This window comes from Oculina patagonica, chromosome 6, assembly GCF_052425735.1.
Source record: "Oculina patagonica isolate OP01 chromosome 6, crgOcupat, whole genome shotgun sequence".
Taxonomy (NCBI): Eukaryota; Metazoa; Cnidaria; class Anthozoa; order Scleractinia; family Oculinidae; genus Oculina; species Oculina patagonica.
The window spans coordinates 37,449,041-37,463,141 of record NC_135763.1 but is presented as its reverse complement, the minus strand read 5'-3'; the positions used below and the strand labels follow the sequence as shown (position 1 = coordinate 37,463,141).

Below are 14,101 nucleotides of genomic sequence, written 5' to 3'. Positions count from 1 at the left end.
CTACCTCCAAACCACTAACATTTTCAAAATGCTTTTACTACAACTGTAACAATGATAAACTAGACGTTAAGGTTAGGCGACACACACTTTGATATAAGTGAACAACTTGTGAAATTTGTTTTTGTTGGTTTCTTAGTTGCTCGCCCAATCAAAACACAAGCTGGTATCACGGGACGCGAAGACGTCATCTCGCTACATGTCAACGCATTTTTGCACGTGCAGAGCTCTGCTGGTCTTTTGATTGGTTGAGAACTTTGGAAAATCCTCAGATAGAACAATAGATTGAATTTACAGTACAATGTGTTTCACTGTTAGAGGAAAGAAGTTTGCTTCGTATGTATTACGATAAATAAAACAGTTCAGTTGCTCTCTGGTAACAAAGCTGCTGTTTCTTTTTTTTCCAGCAAGATTCTTGGTTCCACCAATACACAGGACTGTAGCGACAAAATTTATAAAGTAGTACATGTACAAAATTTCTGTTACTTTAGAGTTTGGAGTTTTGAGACGTCAGTGGTCCTTCCCATTTTACTCCTGAAAAAAAAGGCGAAAACAGGATGAGAAAATGAAATCATTCTAAAAACAAAACACCTAAAGCTCATCCCCCCCCCCCCCACAACAGTCAGCAACCGCAGGGGGAGGGAGCTTATTTCGCTTCAAGAGCTTGTAAAAAGATTGGAGGAGAGGGCAAATTATAAGTCAGCTAACCGTGCACATAAAATAGGTTTTGGAGACTTTTAAATTTTTACTTCTGTTTAATGATAATACATTTTAACAAAAATGGAACAAATAAAAAATTCATGGGGGATCAGGAACTCCTAAAACACTGTTATTAAAGTAGCTTGGTGGGTTAGACACATTAGAAATGGGGCCTGAAAGAGACAGGGGAGGGGGTAAATAGAGCTTTCATTGAGACCAGAAAATTCAAAGTTCAATACTTGCTAAGTGAGGTTTTTACAATTTTATCGTAACTTCTTTGCTCTTTGCCACTAGGCTAAATATTACAGAATAAGTTGCACTGTTATCATGTAGTCTGAGGCACATAGCATGTTTTGGCAGTTACAGCAGTGTTGAAAGGATGCAAAAAATCAACTACCCATTTGATTAAAAGAGACCTGGTTAAATAAAGAACTCCATAGTACTGTTGATCACTTACCTAACAAATGAGATAACAACAGGAATCTGTCAGATCCGAAATACATGTGAGGTTTGCCATTGACATGTGCAACAATTATAGGAGCTCCAAAAGCCTGAAAATAAAACAATAAGCACTTAAAGGAGAAGTTCACTCCAGAATTGTCATTTATTTTCTTTACGCCATAAAAATACACATACATTCACCAATTTTAGCCAATTACCTCTTTTCCCATGCATGCGCCGCAATCTTGGAGCTGGTAATTATGCGTGCGTCAAAGAGCTCAGCCTGAAGTTTAGCGGGAAAAATTTAATAGTCAAAACTCCTTGATTTTTGTATTTCATGGAGCTCTGTTTGAGCAAAATGGAGCTGCACAAACAGGCATTTTGACAAACAAAAGCCACTACGAAGAAACAAGGAGTTTCGAGTATTTAAATTTTCCCGCCAAACTTCAGGCTGAGTTCTTTGACGTCACGCATACATTACCAGCTCCAAGATGGCGGCATCAGTTGTCTTTGAAAAAGATTTCGTAGGGTTATAGCGCACGTTGGAGGCTGAAATTTTGGTGAATAACATATCTTTGTATAATTTTTATTTGCGAAAGAAAATAAAGCCATTCTGGAGTGAACTTCTCCTTTAACACTTGTGTCAAGGAGACAGTGATTTAAAACATAATTGAAAAGCCTGAAAAAAATTCTTTTCAGGCTTGCTTAAATTTTCTGATTAAACCAGCATGAAAAAAAGCAGTGACAGGGTTGTACTCTTTTGTGCTTTTGAAATTTGATAATAATAAATAATAATAATAAATAATTTACTTAATGCGAAATTTTCTGCGCAAAGATATTAAACGCTAAGAAAATGTAGATAAGAGAAAAGCTTTAAGGTCTGGCTTTCTAACTTGCAGAGGGATATTCACTGAGATCGTTCCAAATTAGGGGCGGCAAGACGCGGGCGTGAAGGCTAGCGAAACCATTGTGGGGGAGTCTAAGCTCCGGAAAGTCACTAGAGGCTGGAGGACAGATTCAAATTTAAACTAACGAAAAGGCAACAGTGCAAGATTGAGCAGAGGTGTGAGGGAGCTCTCAAAAAGGCGGTGCGCGTACTGGCCGGGGGCGGCGTCGGGTCGTGGCGACTGTGCGACGGGGCGCTGCGGGTCTCTTCCTCTCAGTGTGTCTCCCCCCTGGGCTGCTCGGGGGCTGGGTGTGGGGTCGCGTGGGGTCTGTGGCGCGCGGGGGGCCCAGTCCCTTGCGTCGGACACTTCCCTCCTCCGTCCCCTCCGCGTTGTGGTCACTGTGTCGCATCTCGGTGGTCTCTGCATTCTTTAGGAGGATTCATGTTTAGGTTGATGACTTTCCATGACCCTTTCCATGACTTTTCAAAGTTTTCCATGACCTAAATTTGACCATTTTTCTTGGAAATCTTCAAAAATTATCTTGATTTCTATAACATTTTGGATCAATTTAGGTTTCTGGGACTGCCTCCTCCCCACCTAACATTACCCTTACTTTCGCTTTGGGCAAAATGTTAGGTTTGGGGGGGGTGGTGAGCGTTTCCCAGAAACTAAATTGATCCAAATTTTTACCCTTTTCTTCACAAAAAATAACCTGCCTACCAGTAATTTATTTTGTACAATCAATACCATTTTCAATGACTTTCCATGACCCAAACTAAATTCCATGACTTTCCAGGCCTGCAAAATGAAATTCTAAAATTCCATGACTTTCAAGGTTTTGCATGACCTGAGTGTACGAACCCTGAGTGATAAAAGTAATCATGACAGACACATGTAGATCACACATTTTCCAGTCTACCTACCCCCAAGTCGAGAGCTTTCTGTGTTGTGTCTTTCAGTTTATCTTTAATTTCCTGATCACCAATCTTACTCATGAGGGACTGGCTCTCATCTCCACTTAATCCAACCTTTTGGCACACCTGATAACAAACAGGAAATTGTCAAAACTACAACACAATTATTACCTCTCCTCTGTTTGCTGCTCATTAATGGTCACAGATATCTTTCTCACTGTCCAAAAAAAATTAATTATAAATACAAATGAACTTCATGCAAGCATTTGAATATTGCAACCATGAAAGTTGTACAGTTGAATCTCAATAACTCAAACCCTCAATAACTCAAAGCTCTCGCTAACTCGAACCTTTTCTGATTCCCCTCCAGGTTGTTTTCTTACTAATTTTACCCTCGATAACTCGAGCTCGCGATATCTCGAACCTTTTTCGATTTCCCTTGAAGGTGTGAGTTAGCGGGATTCAACTGTATTATAAAGTCAAATTGTGTGGTTCTAGAAAATATCCATACTCCCCCCACAGAAGGCATTGGAAATTCCAGGGAGGGGGGAGGGGGGTGACAAAGACCCAAAACTTTAAATCAATGTATGAAGCTAAATTGGAATTTCCAGAGGGGTGAGGGGGGGGGGGGGTGGTCATAGGGCAAATCCCTTCCCTACACTCTGATGTAGTTACCGTAATTATTAGCAGGTTCTGGCACTCTAATATATCAAACACAAGAGACAGTGTTTCATCACATTGGCTTCAGCAAGTGACGCCCTTACCTCCTGGAGACTCTGAGGATCCACTATGTCTTCATCCTAAAACAAAGAACAAGTAAATCATTTTCTTCAACTCATTTTTGGACAACACTCTGAGTGGCACCTTGACCAGTAGTTAGATCATTAAAAATTTTACAAGATCATCATGTAGGAGTTTTTAAGATTCACTTTGAACACTGAATATCAACTCACCCTAGACCAAATTCTCATCCAAAACTCGCGACTAAGAGGTTCAACTTTCTCTGGATGGTACTTGCTGGCAGCTGTAATAAGGCGCATGGCAGACAAGGAACCTGGAGGGATAACATTAAATAAATACTTACTGACAAAAGGTCAAATTTAAGGACATTTTTCTACTGTTGATCATCATAAACTAAAAACATAAACTGCATATCTAGACTGAATAGTAAAATTTGACACACTTAATAACAGCGCTGCTTAATGCAAAAGTATGAACTAAACTGAAAGAAAGAACTGACAAAAAATGTTTATAGAAGACATTATTTATAACTTCATAGTGGAACTGACTTTAGGTGTGAAGGATTCTGTCCCAGCTGTGAACAATATCATAAACCCAAAGAGCTAAACCTGTTCAGTCTAATTTTAGTTTGATGTATTGTATATGAAATGATTCATATATGAACTGCGGATGTATATAGAGTGATAAATGATCATCGCAGAATTTCCAATTTAAAACTGGAATAAAAAGCCTAAAAAAAAATAGGCTTCAACGGATTGCCACCCCAACGGTGCGATCTCTACCAACTAGCTATCCAATTGAGCGGCTCAACCCAGATCATACTGCGTTGTTATCACACTGACCTAACATCGCCCCTCCCTCCTCTCAAATCGCCTGAGTCCGACCCCTCCGACCCCCCCCTCACACCCACAACGGTCATGATCACAATGTCTCTTATACACCTACTATCTCACCGCCCCAGCGATCCCCTAAAGGACTCTTGCCAACTCTGACTCACGCCTCCTCCCCTCTTCCACCACGGGCATCCACTCATCCCCTCACCTACACATAGCGGCAACCAACTCTGCTCTACATCAGCCCAAGGACTCGCACCTACCCACTCTCCACACATTAGCAGTCAACCTAAGGATCGTTGACCCCGCCTCACAACTACTACACTGCGGCCCTTATACCCTCACCCCACAGGCGACTGCGGATTTACTCTGATACTCACCGGGCCCCGTGCTACGGCACTTCACTAGCTCCAAATTAGCGGGGTCAAGACGAGTGGGTGATTTCTACACGTTCCAATTGGGGTCATCCCTAGAAGTTCCTCGGATAAGTGTAAACTAACCTATCACTTCATGACCTCCGCGCCGGTGCGATCTCTACAACTGACTATTCCTTGGCGGGGCGCCCGTAGGGAGATTATATCACGGATAGGTGATATCGCATATTTCCAATTTAAGCAACTGGAATAAAGAAGCCTGAAAAAAAAAATTCAGGGCTTCAACGGGATTCGCCCGTGACTCCGCGATACCGGTGCGTGCTCTACAACTGAGCTATTGAAGCCACACTTGGGAGCGGGGTCAATTGTGAGTTCATATTTTCCCGTGAGAGGAGTGAAATGATGTATTGTATATGAATGATTCATATTGAACTGCGGATGTATATGAGAGTGATAAATGATATCGCAGTGATTTCAATTTAAGCAACTGGAATAAAGAAGCCTGAAAAAAAAATTCGGGCTTCAACGGGATTCGAACCCGTGACCTCCGCGATACCGGTGCGATGCTCTACCAACTGAGCTATTGAAGCCACACATTGGGGCGGGGTCAATTGTGAGTTCATATTTTCCCGTGAGAGGAGTGAATGATGTATTGTATATGAAATGATTATATATGAACTGCGGATGTATATGAGAGTGATAAATGATCATCGCAGTGAATTTCCAATTTAGCAACTGGAATAAAGAAGCCTGAAAAAAAAATTCAGGGCTTCAACGGGATTCGAACCCGTGACCTCCCGTTTACTACTTATATTTTCAATAAATGCATTTTTTTTTAATTTGCTTCTTTCTAAAATACTAATTACACAAAAGGGAATCAATACCTTTCTTAAACATGGTGTTAACAAAATCCTGTAGAACAAAGGTGAAAGGAAGTACGTATTGAAAACTTTCACTTTGAGGACTTAATATCTAACCTTAGCTTTGGATAAGAGATAATGGTTAAACTAACAATGTTTACTAAAAAGTCCCCTCTCTTTTAAGACCCCTCTCATCCATCACATTTTCCCCCTTTCAAATTATTACCCCTTTATTTGTGAACATTTGTTTTACTTACCAGTAACAGCACTAAAACATTAGAAAGTCCACCTGCTTTCTTCTGCCTGGTTCCCACTTGTGAAATAAACACAAGTGTTTAGCCCAATCATGATCACAATGATGTTCACATTTGCAATAAGCACAAGCACAAGACGACATCCACAAGCACTCTGCTTTTGAAATTCTGATTAACGCTGCATGATAGAAGCCACGTCTACCCCCAAATCTTGTGATTGTTATTTTCTCACACTCTGGTTCCCACTAGTGGAAAAGGCATAACACTAATGAAATGAGCTTAATTAAGCACAAGCACAAGAAAAAGAAACATTTTAATTTCTTTTCTTTATGCATAATTGAAGAGCTCCGGAGAAGAACGTCCCCTGGAATTTCTGGCTAATTCGAACATTATCAAAAACAGCTCCAAATTGCGCAAGCAGGTTTGTTTACGTGACTAACACTGCCTGTGTTTCATTTCGCTGGTCTTTCGTTCGTTTTCAAAAAATAACACATGCAAAAGACAAGGTTTTTTACTGGCAGCGCCTTTAGGACTTTTCTTTCACAAACAATAAACAAAGGAAACCTTTTGTTCCTCAAAACAATGAAACCAGCTAAAGTTTTGGGATTACAGGCCTAGCCCTAACACAAAAAAAAGCTCGTGTTTCCACTTTATACTAGTTTTGCTTTCAGTTAAGTGCCGCCGGCTTGCTCTCACTTCTATCTCCACTCCTTACATCATCACACATGTACAAAATCCCGCGAAAACAAGATAAACTTCTGAGATAAACTTCTGAGGATAGATTGATTGATGAATATTTAATGAGGCACAGAAAAAATTTTGCGAAGGGAAGGTAACCTGCAAAACATCTAAAGAATTGTTTAAAGTCTAAAACCAGTTCGCTTCTCGGCAACTTTGGCACTGCAGCACCCAAGGGGACACTGCAAAACTCACACTGACATAGTTCAGGACAAGAGATCTGTGTTTTTAGACTTTATTTACCACTTGGCCCTGCCGGCCTTTCTCTTCTCCAAAAAACCCCCCCCAAAAAAAAAACTAACCCGGACACTTAATAAAGTCCGAGGCAAGATTTGCACATGCGATGCGTGGAAAAATGTCTAGTGCTGGATTACTGTGGACAATGTAAGCTACAAAATCTTTTTTTTTGCATATGTTATTTTTCAAAAACGAACGAAAGACCAGCGAAATGAAACACAGGACAGTGTTTAGCACACGTAAACAAACCTGCATGCGCAAATTATTTGGAGCTGTTTTGAGAATGTTCGATTTAGCCAGAAATTCCAGGGGCCATTCTTCTCCAGAGCTCTTCAAGTCATCTCAGAGCACACTGGCATTGTTCTTATGCTTGTGCTTATCTTACAAGCGCGAACCAGGCTTTACTGATTTATGGCTTGAAATTAAGCCGAGCCCCCACACCACCCCCATCTGTCTGAAAGTCAAGGTCAATACTTACAGATGGTTCAACTATAGGAATTCCATAAAAATCCCTCAATCTTTGGATATCCTTAGCCATGTAGGCACCTTTGGCTGGAACCATTGCTGGAGGTTGGTTACCTATTAAATACAAAATAATTCTCTTTGAGAGCCCTGATTTGATGCTAAACAAACCAATTCAATTTGGCGTTACTAGGCTGATCAGAAATTATGTAACACTGTATACCTGTGCCAGCCATGATTCCAGAGAGGAAAAAAGGACGAAACTGTAAGTCTAAATTCCATTTGGGTCGATATCTACAGAGAACCTGTGAGGAAAAAAAAAGTGTTTCCCCTTTTGGTGCATGAAAGGTTAAAATAAAAAAGTTTCACAAGTAAACATTGCAAGGGTGATCAATTACTTCACATAATGATACCCCTTTTTGACTTGATCTAAAATTTCCCAATTTGACCCATGTTCTCCCAATTTACTCCATTATCGAAGCCTTATAACTAGAAGGAAAATATATTAATTTCAGTTTTTGTGCATGTTGTTGGAAAATTACCAAACACATTTTCTACTGGTTGAAACAGTCTTCAGTCACTTGAAACTAGTATTTTTTAATAACATGATATTTGTTGTTGGGTGCTTTTGCACCTGGGGGAGGGGAGTCCTCAGGTATGTTTTGGGTGGGTATGTGCTGCCCGGGTCACCAAGTAGCACCCCATTGTAGAAAGAATTTGCAATCAAAATGATACCCCGTTCTTTGGCTACTAATAATCTAAACCTTCATGCATTCAAAATATCATACCCTGTTCTAGGAACATGGATACCCCATTCAAGATTGGGAGCCTAAAATCACGACCCTGTTGGGTGGCATATACCCATATAGGTATTTGGGGGAGCACCCCCACCCCCCACTCCCCAGACTTTTGCAGAGCCCTTTTAGAGAAAAACTGTCTCAGAATAACATTTTGCCTGATAAAAAATATTTTCCAATTGAGAGAAAACTAATTTTGTTTGAATAGGACTGTTAAGGTTTGGATATATCGTTCTTGTTTTGAGGCTGAACTTTGAACTTTGTTTCCCCTTTATGTAAAGGAGTATTTCTATTTCAGTTGTCTCCAACCCTATTATCCACATGGGAAGCAGCATTTGACGATGAATTTTATTGTTTTTCCGCATAAAATTTTGAGGGAAGAAAAGGAACTTTCAAGGCTAGTTTGTTGCCAAAAGTAATGCACCTATCAATGGTTTGCCCCAGGATGGGGAGAGGGGGGGGGGGCGGGCAACCCACGGGAATTTGACTTGTGAAGCTCTCCCAGGGAAGGGATTTTGACATCTAAAATGGTCTGCTGGGTTAGAAATTTATGAGGAGATATGTGAAATTTGACATTCGCTAGGTGCCCAGGGGTGGGGAAATCGGCTCTGGATTCCAAAAAATGTCAAATTCCCCTGGGGTTGCCCTCCCCCCCCCTCCTGGGGCAAACCATTGATAGGTGCATAAACGTGACATCGACCCCTGCAGTGCAGTGTGAATTCCAGTCAAATCCCAAACAAAGGGCTTCTTTACAGGTCTTTTCTTTTGAGTACGATATCAGTAAAAGAATTTTTAAAAAATCAGTAAAATTACCTCAAACGCAACCCACGAATACGGTGAAAGAACATCATAAAACAGCTCCACAGTTCTCTTGGCGACCGCCATCTTGGGAAACGTAGGCTCACTGTTGAACAGCGGTGTTGTCATAAAGAGAACATTCATGCAGCGTACATGACAATTTGTTCGTCAACAATCAAAATGGCGCCAAGAATTTCACTTTGCCGGCATTTTGGACAAAGGAATTTCAATGTAGATTGTACAATTGATCTTAGCTTCGTTGGAATTTATATGTTTAAAGAGAGGCCGTATTTCTGAGGTTTAGTCTTCAAGCAGACCAGTAATTCCCGCGCTGAGGAAGAAGACAGTGCGTTAATAACTGTTTGGTCACAAAAGATTAATATCATTTGATCAATTATTCGTTATCGCTGGGTTGGAACTCTTCAAATGAGCTTCACGGCAACCAAAGCCGTTCGGAGGATTTTCCATCATTCGCAGAAATTTAAATTAGTATCTCCTCGAACTTTTCATAGCAAGCTTACGTCTCATCTTGGGCCTGCAGAACATTTTTCAAGATGTTACGTAACTGTTGCCTCGTCTTGTTGTGCACAATGTAGCAAAAGGCCTGGTTTAACAAGATATAGCTCCACGAGAACAATACGAACTTCCAGTTTGACAAGGACGTGTTCAAATTTAAACGATGCTTTCACGGAAGATAACAAAGAGCGCCTTGTCAAGCAGCTTGGGAGGATGAAAACTCGCAGATCTTTGTTAGCAAGTTGTACTGAAGAGGCTGGTGTTTTTGTTCCTTTCTGTAATGTCAACTCTGTTCCCTCTGTACTCTTTACTCTTCGTTCAAATCAGTTAAACAAACACAGAGGAGAAGTAAGGTCAGTATTTTTTTCTAATTTTACTTACTAAAGTAAAATAAAATAATATTTTTATTATTACAGGGTGATGAGTTGAACCAGGCCATAGGAAAGAACGTTGGCCAATCAAGACATTAATGTGGAACCATAATGTGGGAAAAGATGGTGACCTTTTTAATACACAGACAGGTCAAATTGCAACTAGTCTCCCTCGCAACCTTTTTTAGTATCGTAACGCAAACGTTCCTTAGGAGCCTTGTGTGGAAACACTAAAAACGACTGCAAGTGAGATTAAATTGTAGGGATGGAATGGTTCTCAAATGAATCCAGATTGTTTTACTGGGCAATCATAGAGAGTTTAAAAGCGGGAAGAACAAAGGTAGCTGCCAACCTCCTGGTCAAACTTTATGTTCGATTTTCAAAGTTCACAACTTTGCATGGTTTCAAATTTTGTTGAAGAACTATTGTCTCAGTGCTTGAACTTTGGGACCAATTGTCCCCATTCTCTTTTAATTGCCCTGGTTAAAGTTGTTACATTGTAACAAGACACATAATATGAAATGTACTGCAGATATACATTTTCAGCAAATGAAAGATCATCGCAGTAATGTACTCAACTTAAGCAGCTGAGAAAAGCAAGCCTGAAAAAAATTCAGGCTTGAATGGGAATCAAACCCATGACCTCTGCGATACTAGTGCAGCGCTCCAACCAACTGAGCTATCAAGCCAACTGGGAGCTGGTCACTTGTGAGTTCGTAATATACCCGTGGATGGAGAAGATATGAAATGAATATATGAATTTCATATATTTGTACTGTGGATATAAATTTTAAGCAAATGAAAGATCATCGCAGTAATGAACTCAACTTAAGCAGCTGAGAAAAGCAAGCCTGAAAAAAATTTAGGCTTGAACGGGAATCGAAACCATGACCTCTGTGATACTAGTGCAGCGCTCCAACCAACTGAGCTATGAAGCCAACTGGGAGCTGGTCACTTGTGAGTTCGTAATATACCTGTGGATGGAGAAGATATGAAATAAATATAATAAATTTCATATATATTTGTACTGCGGATATTGGTATTCACTCAACATACTGCCATGTTATTAAATTGCCAAATGGTGCACTTTCATTTACATTTAGAAAAGAGTGCACAGAGAGGTTTCAGCTAAAACGCATATCTGGGAGTTGATTCTTATTTTCATTTGAACCATATAAAAAAGTTATTAAAGCATGTTTTGCGTAACAAATGTTTCAGTTTCCCTGGAGGTAAAAGAGATCCTGAAGACAAGAGTGTGGTAGATACAGCTGTCAGAGAAATGGAAGAGGAACTGGGACTAGAAAAAAGACATGTTCAAGTCTGGGCACAGATGCCAGCAATGCCAGATAGGGTAATCACTTTAATTTGCGCATTTTGGGCAAGAGACGTTACCCTTATAGTACTTCTCTCCAACTTGGTCTATAAATTATGCATTCCAGCAAATTGCTGGGGTACCATGACTTAGCTGTTTTAGGTAACAACCTGGGAAAATAGACCAGTATCCCATCGAGGGGGAGTACTTGTTGCCTTTGAGTTCATACCTTGGCAATCAGAGTTTAACACCACTGATGAGCTGCAAAAGTCAGCCTTCTTTGATTCCCATATTGAAACAGACTTACCGGTACCTCAGCAATGTGCAGGTGGAATGCAGTTGTAAAAAGAACACTTGTCATGAGAGATTTCCAAGGGGAGTATGTTTTCGTACTAAAAGTAGCTGTTAGCTTATTTATGAACTGCGTACAGTTTGTTTGTTTTGTTTGTAAATCCCCTGCCTTTTATTAACTAATAATTTTTCTGCCATTTTTGTTAGCTTGGTAAAATTGCCATAACTCCAGTCATTGGTTTTATTGGAGAAATTGATGTTAATTCACTTGAACTGAACCCGGAAGAGGTAAGAGTAAGGTGTAATATCTTTGCAGCATTAGGCTCTAAATACATTCATGTAAGGTTTACACTTTGCAGTGATTTTGCAAATAAACTGCGAACAGTCTCTCTTTTGTTCTTAAGTCTGTGGGGACATAATTATGAAAGCGAGTGTGTTTTATGAGCGGTGAAGCCACAAGCTGCAAGAAGCAAGGGTGCCGGAAGAAGAGAGCTTGTACACTTTTGTGTTTGTCCCTATGGACTTAAGAGCAAAAGAGAGACTGCTGCTAGCAAAAGATCATGGGAAAGAAATGAACATGTAAAGGGAGACAGGTGCTTGCTTGCCCTTCTAGTAATGTTTGAGGTTTTTGCCAGGAGGCCAAGTCGCTCGGAGGGTGTTAGTATTATCAGTTGAATCAGATTTAAATTTGTTCAGATAGTAGCAATGAAAATAGCGCTGAGTTAAAACTGGGAATGTGGTGGTATCAATGACAAATGTGACATCACAAAGAAAATTTGATCATTCTTGGAAATTCAAGGCTCAAGTCATAGAAAACTGAATGAAAATAAAGACCAAAACATAAATCAATAGAAGCCTTGGTCATGGTCTTCAAACTGAAAGGAGTTGTTTACTTTATCTACCCTCGCAGGTCGCATCAGTCTTCACTCTTTCATTGGATCATCTGTGCAGCGCTAAGAATCAAAGATACACAAAACACAAACACCTTAGAGTGTCCATCATGAAAAGACCTGTATTTATTAATGGTCCTTATAGAATTTGGGGCCTCACAGCCATAGTCCTTGATTCTGTTATGGCTGTGTTATGTCCTGAGTTTTATCAAAGGGTGCTTGAAATTAAAGGGCATGGTTTAGGATAAATTGCCAAATAACGTATCTTAAGTAACACGCTGAAAAGCTGTCAAAATATCAGAATTCAGAAACTGTTGGGGGGTTGTTGAAGGCACAAATGTTTTTGGCGCTCTGGTATTTTAAGTAACAAGTGTGATTGTTAGTTATTACACACTTGATGACTGGTCCCAGGAGAAAACTTCAGCATGCAAAGAAAATCCTGTCTGATAGCTGGCCAGGGTTAATGGATTTTGTTTTCTTTTGGACCATTTAAGAATGTCAATATGAGTGCTTTGATATACTCTGGCATTTACTAAACTATCTACTCCACACTCAAATGACCCTTAAAATCACAAGATGTGATCAAAATTCTTCTTACTCTTTTCAATGATAAATTATTTCTATCACTTGACAAATAATTGTGGTGCAGCCACGCATGTCACATAATTCACCAGCAGTTAATTTTGGACTGTCTGCAGCTCAGGCTACAAATTATTTGACATCTAAAATTATTTCGAAAAAACAGTAACAAGGACAAATCTGAGTCGCTTTAGCGTCATCTGAGATTCCATAATCATTTGCCATGTCTGCAGGTGGAATCTGTCTTTACGCTTACTCTGGAGCATGTCTGTAATCCAATCAATCGCGGGTATACCAAGTTTACATCACAAGCTGTCTTACCGCTATTTCTTAATGGACCTCACCGGATATGGGGGCTGACTGCAATAATCCTAGAACAAGTTCTACTAATGGCAGTTCCAGAGAATAATCCACAACAACTGCATCGGCCTGGAAATAGAAAATTACCAGTGACTAGGAAAAAAGAACCAACCAAGTAACACAATGATAAAGGATGCTGAGGGTACAGGGATAGATTAATAATTTACTATTTAAATGGTAACCTATAAGAATTAAATTAAAATGCCATAACCTTGTATGTAAAAAAGTACAATAACTTTATTTTTTAAAAATATATTACAAATTTATCTCAATTGCACAAGTCATGAATTGACTTCTTTCAAACTGCTTTTTACAGAAGTTAGTTCCATTGATATCTCACACTTTTCTTTTGAAACAAGCTTGCCAGTTAATCTTCACTCTCTATAACTACATTACTGTGACTTCATAATAGTTTCAGATATTCAGGTTGTAAATGTTTTATCTCAAGGAAAAAATGGCTTATCTCATTTTCTTTTTTTTTTAGTTTGAAGTTTTATTTGTTAACTGAGATACTACTAGATAGCTAGATGCTGGCAATGGTGTTTTCTTTATTGTTAGTAGAATTCACAGAGCTGCCTTTCTTAAACTAGGGGACTGTTATTACTAGCTTTTCATGATTTACCGGTAGTTTATAGTTGCCACATACATGTACTTTTAAGTGATCAGCTATGGGTGTCAAAATTGATGTGTTTTGGGTCACCAACTATAAGCTTACAGCTTGTTGGCTGAAAACTGCCTGCATGGTGGAAC

The 14,101-nt window shown here is 39.7% G+C and overlaps 2 protein-coding genes across 3 annotated transcripts; one reads left to right on the top strand and one right to left on the bottom strand.

Moving 5' to 3' along the window:
* Positions 1-128: 128 nt before the first annotated feature.
* On the bottom strand, positions 129-9,243 carry LOC144657694 (glutathione S-transferase kappa 1-like). The gene is made up of 9 exons (XM_078518055.1): positions 9,048-9,243; positions 7,661-7,742; positions 7,454-7,554; positions 5,771-5,798; positions 3,892-3,992; positions 3,703-3,738; positions 2,948-3,064; positions 1,154-1,247; positions 129-531 (listed from the first exon to the last, which is right to left on the bottom strand). The coding sequence occupies exons 1-9, from the start codon at positions 9,174-9,176 to the stop codon at positions 485-487; spliced, it is 735 nt and encodes a 244-aa protein (XP_078374181.1). The 5' UTR covers positions 9,177-9,243; the 3' UTR covers positions 129-484.
* Positions 9,213-13,598, top strand: LOC144657690 (mitochondrial coenzyme A diphosphatase NUDT8-like). 2 transcript variants are annotated; one of them, XM_078518050.1, is made up of 4 exons: positions 9,213-9,901; positions 11,138-11,270; positions 11,730-11,810; positions 13,225-13,598. In XM_078518050.1, the coding sequence occupies exons 1-4, from the start codon at positions 9,459-9,461 to the stop codon at positions 13,468-13,470; spliced, it is 903 nt and encodes a 300-aa protein (XP_078374176.1). In that variant the 5' UTR covers positions 9,213-9,458; the 3' UTR covers positions 13,471-13,598. The 2 variants fall into 2 exon arrangements, with proteins under 2 accessions (XP_078374176.1, XP_078374177.1); XM_078518051.1 differs by having other exon boundaries at positions 12,433-13,366.
* Positions 13,599-14,101: the final 503 nt, after the last annotated feature.

What these genes read in the sequence shown, in the direction of transcription:
- LOC144657690 (XM_078518050.1), top strand. Translation starts at nt 9,459, where the DNA reads ATGAGCTTCACGGCAACCAAAGCCGTTCGGAGGATTTTCCATCATTCG. An exon ending in AAACACAGAGGAGAAGTAAG is followed by an intron (nt 9,902 to 11,137) that starts GTCAGTATTTTT and finishes CAAATGTTTCAG; the next exon opens with TTTCCCTGGAGGTAAAAGAG. An exon ending in TTGAACTGAACCCGGAAGAG is followed by an intron (nt 11,811 to 13,224) that starts GTAAGAGTAAGG and finishes CCATGTCTGCAG; the next exon opens with GTGGAATCTGTCTTTACGCT.
- LOC144657694 (XM_078518055.1), bottom strand. Translation starts at nt 9,176, where the DNA reads ATGAATGTTCTCTTTATGACAACACCGCTGTTCAACAGTGAGCCTACG. An exon ending in TGGAATCATGGCTGGCACAG is followed by an intron (nt 7,555 to 7,660) that starts GTATACAGTGTT and finishes TGTATTTAATAG; the next exon opens with GTAACCAACCTCCAGCAATG. An exon ending in AGAAAGCTCTCGACTTGGGG is followed by an intron (nt 1,248 to 2,947) that starts GTAGGTAGACTG and finishes TTTTATTTTCAG; the next exon opens with GCTTTTGGAGCTCCTATAAT.